An 8,786-nucleotide genomic window follows, 5' to 3' on the forward strand; every position below is an offset into this window, starting at 1 on the left:
AAGTGAAAGGAAGTAGAAAGTATAAATCGTTGCAATCAATTTTTGCTATGTGGCACGAATTGATAAACTGCCCATGCTCTCCCTCTCCCCCTTGTGCTGCTTCTGCTCTTGGTGTGGCTGCAGCTTCTTCTATTGCATTTGCAGCTGTTGGGTGCCTGGGTTTTGTTTTTCTGTTTAGTTATGGCAACAGGATACCCCAGCTGAGTTGGCCTGCTTGCCTAGGCAGGCGCCAGGTGCAAGCGTCTATTTGGGTTGCCCCACTTTGCTCTTAAAGTTAACTCGTTGCTTTGTTTGGGGATTGTTTGGCAAGCTTGTGGCCATGCGATACTTTATGGATTGCTGCACATTTAATTTGGCCACCCCACACTGAAAAATGTTATAATTAAAACACAGCAAAATAATAGTTTATGCGCAGTAGCTCTTCGGTATGTTCTATGCATAGCTCACAAACTCAAAGTTAAAGGCGCCGTGCTTCTCACGGAAACTTTGTATGGGCTCGCCTGGGAGGCAGCCGCGCTTGCAGTGGCAGCCAAAGGGATTGCACTTGCCACGACCACACCAAGTGCCAACTACGCCATCGCCGTTGCCACAAATTTTCTTCTCGCAAGTCTCATGATTATGATATTTTCCACCAAAGCTGCCACAGTCCAGGCCTTTGGCAGTGCTTTTCAGCTTATAGATGATCTTCGAGGGCTTGCAGCAGTCCGCCCTAATGTGGGGCAGCAAGCCGAGCACCACAAGCAGCGCCACACACAATGTTAACTTCATATTTGTTTTAGAGTACAAGATAGACTGTAGGTAAGCGATGCTAAGTCGCTTTTTTTATAGGCCTCGACTTATCAGCTGGCAGCTGCTTTATCTGCAATTGGAAACAAATTGCTTCATGTCATGTTTATTGATTGACATGCGTCAAATATTAATTACAAATGTGAATTTAGCAACAAATAAGCTTTCTCGATCATTGCCCATCTCGCACGAATACTCTGCGCACATTATCAACGTTCCAAAAGCCAAAATAATTGGAGGTCGCATTCACTGGGTCGCCTGTTACGCAGCCGTTTTTACACTGGCAGCCGAATATGTTGCACTTGCCGTTGCCACAATAGAAGCCCTCCGGCTGGAAGCCGTCATCGCAGACGTCGATCTTGCAGCCCGTCTTCCACTTCTGGGCATAGTAAAACTTGCAGTCATCCGTCGGATCGGTCAAGTCAAAGGCTATGGTCTTGGTCACACAGCAAACGGCATTGCTGGTGGCTATTAATTGCAGCACTAAGATTGGTACGGCTAAGCCGGCAAGGAAGCAGCGTGCTGCCATTTATTCTTGTTTTTTGTTCTATATAAATTTGTAGAAATCTTGTGATGTTTGTTCAAAGGGATAAATGAAACTGTCACTGAGTTTGCTGGCTGTGTTTTCGGTGTAGGCTTTGATGCTTTGTCAGATGCAACTGTGGTTGTTGTACTATAACAATGAAAGTGTAGCAATTTAGCATGTTATGTGTAAATGCTAAGTATACGCAGCGTGGCAAATGCTTGCACAATAAAAACGAAATTTATATACTTGGCACAGTTTTTGCACTGGCAGCGTGGAGCATTGGGCAAGTAAATATTTTATAATTTAATCAACATAAAAGCTACGCAAAGACAATGGCGCCGTGCTCGAGTATGCTCCGTGCTCAGTGTCATGCCGCCGCCTCTGTGGTTAACGAAGACAATAAAAAGGAGCAGCAGAAGCAGTGAGAGCAGCAGCCGCGGCAACGCCAAAACGAATGTCAAATACGTTGCGCGATAATGTTTAATGATAAGCAGCGAGCAGGCGGCGGCGGCGGCGGCGGCAGCAGTAGCAGCAGCAGCGGTACAAGTTGAAATACTGGAGGCAATAGTCGAAGATGTTTATCGTGCGAGTGCGACAATAAAAGCGAAGACAACTGCCATGTGCCGCAGCAGCAGCAGCAGCAGCAGGAGCAGCAGCAGCAGCAGCAGTAAGCAGAAGCTTCAACATTCGGGGGCACAACAAAACTGAGCAGCACTGACAAATGGTCCGCTCCTGACAAGCGACAGTCGAGTCGGGCAAGACGGCCCGTTGTCATTTCAATGGAGCAATGGACAAGTTTATATTTGCATTTATTTCTATTAGGCACACATTTGTCAAAAGCTGTTTATGTGCATGCCCCAAGATGAGATCTTGATCTCTTTATGTGTGTACGCCAGACAGTAGCTTTAACTTGGGCAGACATCAAGGCAATAAGTCCGCCCGGCCCTGCTTTAGCTTTAGCTTTAGCCTGCCGAATGGCGGGCGGCACATTTTCGTAGACAGGCTGAGCAATAAAATATTTATTCGGTATTGTCGTGCACTTTTATTTGACATCATAAACAAAAGCCACGAAAGTGTAAACACAACTTTTGCACACTGGCATCGGCAGTCAAAGTTGTTTGCACTGTGACTCTCATGTAGCTGCTGTCGTTTAAGCTCCCGTTGTTATTGTTGTTGTTCTTCTTCTTCTTGTATTGTTGACTTATTTAAGCCATAAAGTGCTCTCTCTTACACAAACACACACACACACACACTCGCTCGCTCACGCACACTTGAATATTGACACGAGCACGTGTGGGTGTGCCAAATTTAACGCCTCTCGTACGCACGTTCATAGATGTAGACAATGCCAACAGGCCCACAAAAAAGTAAAATACACACAACAAACAAATAAACAAAAATAAATAAAAAAGAAAAGCAGCTAAAACAAAAGACAAACAACAATAACAACAACAAGTGCCACTGAGAGGCAAATGTATAAATCTAGTTGCATATGAATTTTATGCTGATTTTTGCATACACTTTAGTCCTTCCCTTCATATGATTAAATTAGCGAAACGTGAAATTTGTTATTTGGCATTTGTTGAATCAATACAATTTTTGAGTTCGTGTCGCGTATGCCAGTAATTTTGATAATACGGCAACAACATGATATACAATTGAAATATTTGTTTAATAAATATTTTGTATTTCGCATAAGCCAAACATTGCCACTTAGCAAGAGTGCCTGCTGGCTTGGTAAATGTATGTCGAGAGACTGAGCCCAGCAGCAAGTCAAAAACGCATACATTTCGGGTTGACGTGTTTTGAATTTCGATTTCTATTTACTTAACATTGGTTTTAGTTTCGAGCACAGACTGCGCCTTCGCGGTTATTGAACCCATTGCCTACATGTAGGCGAAGTGGGTCTCCAACTAAATTGCAGACGCTACAAGTGGTTGCGGCCGTATTTAAGTTTTGCCAAAGTTTCTAAACAATGCTTTTGAGTTTATGCTGGGGCGGCATATAAATTGTAACGGCAGCATTTATGCCTCGAGTATTTTATTTAACATAAGCAATATATTTAGCTTGAGTCTATCGTGTATTTAATATGTGGCATGGTGCGCGACGCATATGCCACACGCAGCGCAGCGCAGCACAGCACAGCACAGCACAGACGAGGCGGCTGGTAGCGTGGGGCATGCCGCACGCTTTATACGCAATTTTTGTTTACGCTGCTGCTGCTGGGCGCGCTGCCTGGCTTGGCCACCTTGCCGCTAACGTGCCACGCATATAAATTATTGTATCTCGGGCGTATTAAAAATGTACGAGTGCTCATCTTGTTATCCTGTTGTGTAAGCGGATTATGTCGGGCATAAATGTCATGCGTTGTGCGGCTGTTGTAACCACTTCGCTGCCTGCGCCACTCCACTCCACTCCACTCCACACGCTGACTCCAGCTAGTCTGCAGCATACTTTTATTATTCTTTGCTTTCCTTTTCATTCTCGCTTTTTTCTCTTCTTCTTCTTTCTGCTGTGCGTCTTGTTTTGTTTTCGCTGTGTGTGTCGCAGCGATTTGTGTGACACTGTTTTTCTGCCATTGTGTATTAAGCATGACGCAGCCACGCCCATGACCCATCGCCCACCGCCCCAACGTTGTTTTCACTTTTATGGCAATCGATGGCCGCCAATGGCCAACAATTTGCACATAACTTGCACTCAAAAGTGCCAACGTTCAGCAGGGCAGGATCCAGTGTCCATTGCACAATTTGGGCAATGAAAAAATTGCTACGCAAATATAACGCGTGTTGTTGTTTGCATTAGCTGCATTTTTATTGCTTGGCGAATTGCAAACGCTGCAATTGCTGCTGCTTCTGCTGCTGCTGCTGCTGTTGTGGCAGCTTATCGCCTGCGTATTGGCCATATAAGCTTATGATATGTTTAACAACAGCGAGTTGGCTTAATAGACTCGCTTTAAGCTTGCTTGGGTCACTGTCAACAATATTAACTGCCGCTTATTAATATTTAATTAGCTCAGCCGCCTGCCCAGCTACATACATTTCTATAATTAGCCAGTGATTGTCATAGCAAGTTAATTATGCCAAAGCCAAAGATGGCTCATACTTTATTCACACTACAATAATTGAGACTAATTGAATTAAGTTTGTGAGCATGTGACACCAAAGTCCAGTTAGACTTTGCCGCTTCCCTAAACACGTAATTAGCGGCATTAATTTGTTGGTCCAACAGCGACTGAGCAGTCAGTCCATCCATCCATCCATCCATCCATCCATCTATCTATCTATCTATCTATCTATCTATCAGCTGGCATCAGTTTGATGTCGAACTTTAATGCCAGCACTGTCCGTGCTTAACTGGCCAGCTATAAGCGCACAGATATGCCAAAACATAAAGCTCACATACACATATACACACATACACACACATTGCGAGCCATTTGGCCACAATATCACTGCTGTTGTTTTCGTTTTTTGAAGCGCCTTTGAAATGTTTTTTTTTTTTGACTATAAAGCCGCTTTGGCTCTCGCACTCTTTATTTTGCTCCACGCGCATACAAATTATTTGCAGCTTATCAGCGCTCTGCTTGCTCTGCTGTCCATTTTTATGGTCCTTTGTTTTTGTTATTGCTGGCGAAGCGACCAAGCTACGCACACCATATTTTCCAGCACTGACCGCTGCTAAAGTGCTCTATGTCTGTGTGTGTGTGTGTGTGTGTGTGTGACCACAAGTGCTTGGAAGAGCACACAACACACTTATCGCAAACAACAGCACAGGACATCACTTGAATATGGCCTAAGCAGTTTCCTCAACCCACTCCATTGCTTTTGTTTTTGGTTTTCAATGTGAACTCAAATGGCAGAGCTCGGATTTTCGCTTTGTTATGTTTCGTTTGATTTTGTTTTTGTTTTTCCTTTTTTTTTTTCGGCATCAGCGACAGGCATCAAATATTGTCGCAGCTAAACTTTTGCCACACAAAACTGCCAACATATTCAAAAAGCCATCATCCGTTAACCGCAAATATGTTGACTAGATTTAATGGCGCTTTTCCAACTCGATCAATAGACATCATATACATATGCATATAATGCTAAATTGCCAAAGCTAAAGTCACAATTCGCTAAACCCTTCAATTGTGTCTCCCATATATTGTTTTAGCTAGAAGTGCTCCCATATAATCATAATTACTGATTTTAAGCTGCAACATTGATTAAAGCTTATGCATTGTGAACGCGTTGTGAACTGATTGCTTTCGCGACCAACATGGACGGGACATTCATTGTTTTCACGTTGATTTTCGCTCTGTTGGCTGCTGAGCTGTTATTAAATATGACCACAGATCGACGCAATGGTGCGCGCTGTAATTAAGCTGCGGCACAGTGCGTATACGCAATATAAGCTACCACAAGTGCGAAGGTGGCTCAAGGCTGCTTCATATTATATTTTTATTTGGCATTCATTAATTAAATGTATTAAGCGGCAATTCAAATAAGTTTTAAGCATTTCATTATGCTGCCATTTAAGTTCTTAACTCGCTTTATACCGACGGCAACAGCGACGGCGACTGCAACTGCGACTGCGACAGAGTGTTTAATGTGTTTTAATTTGATGGCTGGCATTTAAAAAAGTCACACTTGAAAAAGCTTTTAATGTGCTGCTCAATTATAGTATATAAAATATGCAGAGCAAGTTGTTGCATAAATTTATACAACTTTAAGCACATATTGCAGTCATTGTTGTTGCTCCTGATAATCATCACTTGCAGCTTAATGTGGACAACGTGCATTGCAGTTTAGCTTAAGGATTAGCAGCTGCTGCGACACGTGGCCGAAGTACATTAAAATTATGGAGCAGACAAATGAATGTTGGAGCACAAGCCTTAAAGTGCCTGCCGTTGTTTTGATTTTTAATTTATGTTAATTAAGTGTAGACTCGGCAAATAATCTTAAGCATTTGGGATTGCGCTGCCACGCAAGAAGTGGATTATAAGTAAGCGCAAGCAGCTTTTTCCCTTAAGCAGGCTCCAGCGCATGTGTTTAGCTTCTTTTGTTTGTCTATCGCACATAACCGCTGCCAAGGTAAACACACACACACACACACAAAGACACAGACAGAGACACACCCACACAGAGACAGCGAGTGGGCTGCTGATGACGATGACTGTCGCATAGATAAGCTGGATAAGCAGACTGCTTGGCAACGCTCTTAAGCCTGGACTGAAGTATGTGTGTGTGTGTGTGTGTGTAGAGAGCATGTGTGTGTGTGTTAATTACATTTACAAATAAAAAGGCATTTACATGCATTTCTATTTTTAGCTACGTATTTTTATCGCAATTATTAATTTATTTACGCTTGTTGCAAAAACTCGGTTATGCTATTCAATAAAGTATTTTCAACAAGTTTTTGTCTCTCTGTGCTGAATTTCACATTTCGTTTGGCATGCACACACACACACACACACACACACACACACACACAACAACAAAAAAAGAAGAAATTATGCAAAAACTTTCAATAAAATGGATTTATGCACAAAATGTTTACGGTCAGAGGTCAATTCAATATATATGGTACATACATTTACTTTCAATTTGTTTTGGCTGCTTGTTTTTCCGATTTTTTGCTTTGGGTCTTTAGCAGCAATTTCATCAAACATGCATTTTTAAAAACGTTGTTATAATTTGACAATGTGTAAGTGCGTAGGCTGGGCAGTAAAAAATATTTATTCCCATACACATATATGCAAGTATTTATAAAATGTTGCAAATATTTTCATGATGTGCAGAGGCCAAGTGCTGCCAATTGTCGCCTGTTAACGCCTTTTTTCTCTATGTGTGTGGGTGTGTGTGTGCGTTCCTGCATTTAATATTTTGCCCAAAGGCTCAACACTTTCCGATCATCTATATTTAACAACTGAAGTGAGAGTATTTATTAAAATGTCAATAGCAGAGACAGAACTGACAGCAGGAGGCCATGCCATGTAAATATATAGTCTGGCTTTTCAATTGGGCGCTGATAAAAGAAGAAGTAAAAACAACTATGGAGAGCATGTAAAACTGTATTGTGTGCAGCTTTGAGATTCTGCTGAGAGGTAAATTAATTGCAAGATTGTTGCAAAAGATTGTCTGCATGTCGAAGGGAGCTTTGAGTACTATACAATGCAATTTAATGTTGAGCAATCCAAAGTAAATTGGTGGCTTTTGATAAAATTATATTTAAAATCTTAAAATGAGAGTTGCTAATAATACTGCACAACATAATTTGATTGCAATATTTTAGTATTTTTAATTCAGTTTTTGTGCAATAAGAATTATTGTACGATTTAAAGTAAGGTCAGTAAAGCAAAGCATATATAAACATTAAAACCACTCTTTGTACTATAAATAAAAATACTTATACGTATACTTGATCATGCTTGCTATTTAGTATTTTTTACGTTACGTGTTCATTGCATCAATATTTTACGTAGATATATAAGCTCTCGATAACTAATCCAATTTGTCAGTTTTAATTGGAAGATTTATAAAATTGTAAGATACAAAACTAATGCTTGCATATATTTCTTAGTACTTTCGGTGCTACGGGCATGACAAAGTCAATGAACCGTTGTGGTCAAGCCACAGAGCACTCGAATTTTAGTGTAATTTGACTTTATTTTTATCGAAGAGTTTAAGAGTCATCGTAGCTTATGTGTTTAAGATTATTGAATTAAAAGCTTTCTCAATATTTTTTGATCTTTTAATTCTCATTCCAAAGGCGTTAGTCATATTCTAATTATTAGTTTAGTTATTCTCAGCGCTTAAATCGCACAAACTTTGCAAACATATTCGCACCATTGCACTAAGAACTTTTTGAGCAGCCTAGTTTGGTTTAAAGCTTTACTAAGCATAAAATATGCACCTGCATATGTTGGTGACCAAGCAGCGAACGACGAGCTAAGTTGTGCAGTTATTAAAAGAACGTCCTGAAGACGTAGAGCGCCTGCAGTGCCGGCAGAGTACTTAAGATTTAATTTATTTTATTAACAAGTTGCAGCTGTGTAGCAAAGTAAACAAATGCAGCCCAGACGCCCGCACGCCCGCACGCCCGCACGACCACCCGCCCACAGCAAGAGCAAACTTTGAGCTGACGCTGACAAGTGAATGAAACTAACGCCTTTCAAATTATCTTTTTTTCTTATATAAATTTAATTAATTAAATTAGACTGCTGCTTGTTTTGCACTGCAGTGTACAGTTTCGCCTTAAGGCAAGCAATTGTTTGTTTGTGTGTGTGTGTGTATTTTTATTTTGACAATAAATTGAATTTGTAGTAATTCATTAACATTCAAGCATACTCTGTGTGCTGTATAAATTGCTCATATAAGCCAGCAACAACAACAAGGACATCTGAGCAGCATATATCTTTTCTTTTATACCCTTTCAACCCAAAGCGGCAGCAGCAGCAGCCAGCTAGGGTTATAAATAAACGCTGGCCAAC

The 8,786-nt window shown here is 41.1% G+C and overlaps 2 protein-coding genes across 2 annotated transcripts; both read right to left on the bottom strand.

The window, feature by feature from the left end:
• Positions 1 to 432: 432 nt before the first annotated feature.
• LOC108601503 (protein Diedel-like) lies at positions 433 to 768 on the bottom strand. The gene has a single exon (XM_017989402.1). It carries the CDS (start codon positions 766 to 768, stop codon positions 433 to 435), a length of 336 nt encoding a protein of 111 aa, XP_017844891.1.
• Positions 769 to 958: 190 nt separating this feature from the next.
• LOC108601504 (protein Diedel-like) lies at positions 959 to 1,315 on the bottom strand. The gene has a single exon (XM_017989403.1). The coding sequence runs from the start codon at positions 1,313 to 1,315 to the stop codon at positions 959 to 961; it is 357 nt and encodes a 118-aa protein (XP_017844892.1).
• Positions 1,316 to 8,786: the final 7,471 nt, after the last annotated feature.

Source organism: Drosophila busckii, chromosome 3R (genome assembly GCF_011750605.1).
Source record: "Drosophila busckii strain San Diego stock center, stock number 13000-0081.31 chromosome 3R, ASM1175060v1, whole genome shotgun sequence".
Lineage (NCBI taxonomy): Eukaryota > Metazoa > Arthropoda > Insecta > Diptera > Drosophilidae > Drosophila > Drosophila busckii.

Bases quoted from the DNA above. Each gene is read 5' to 3' on its own strand.
- LOC108601503 (XM_017989402.1), bottom strand. From the start codon at position 768: ATGAAGTTAACATTGTGTGTGGCGCTGCTTGTGGTGCTCGGCTTGCTG.
- LOC108601504 (XM_017989403.1), bottom strand. From the start codon at position 1,315: ATGGCAGCACGCTGCTTCCTTGCCGGCTTAGCCGTACCAATCTTAGTG.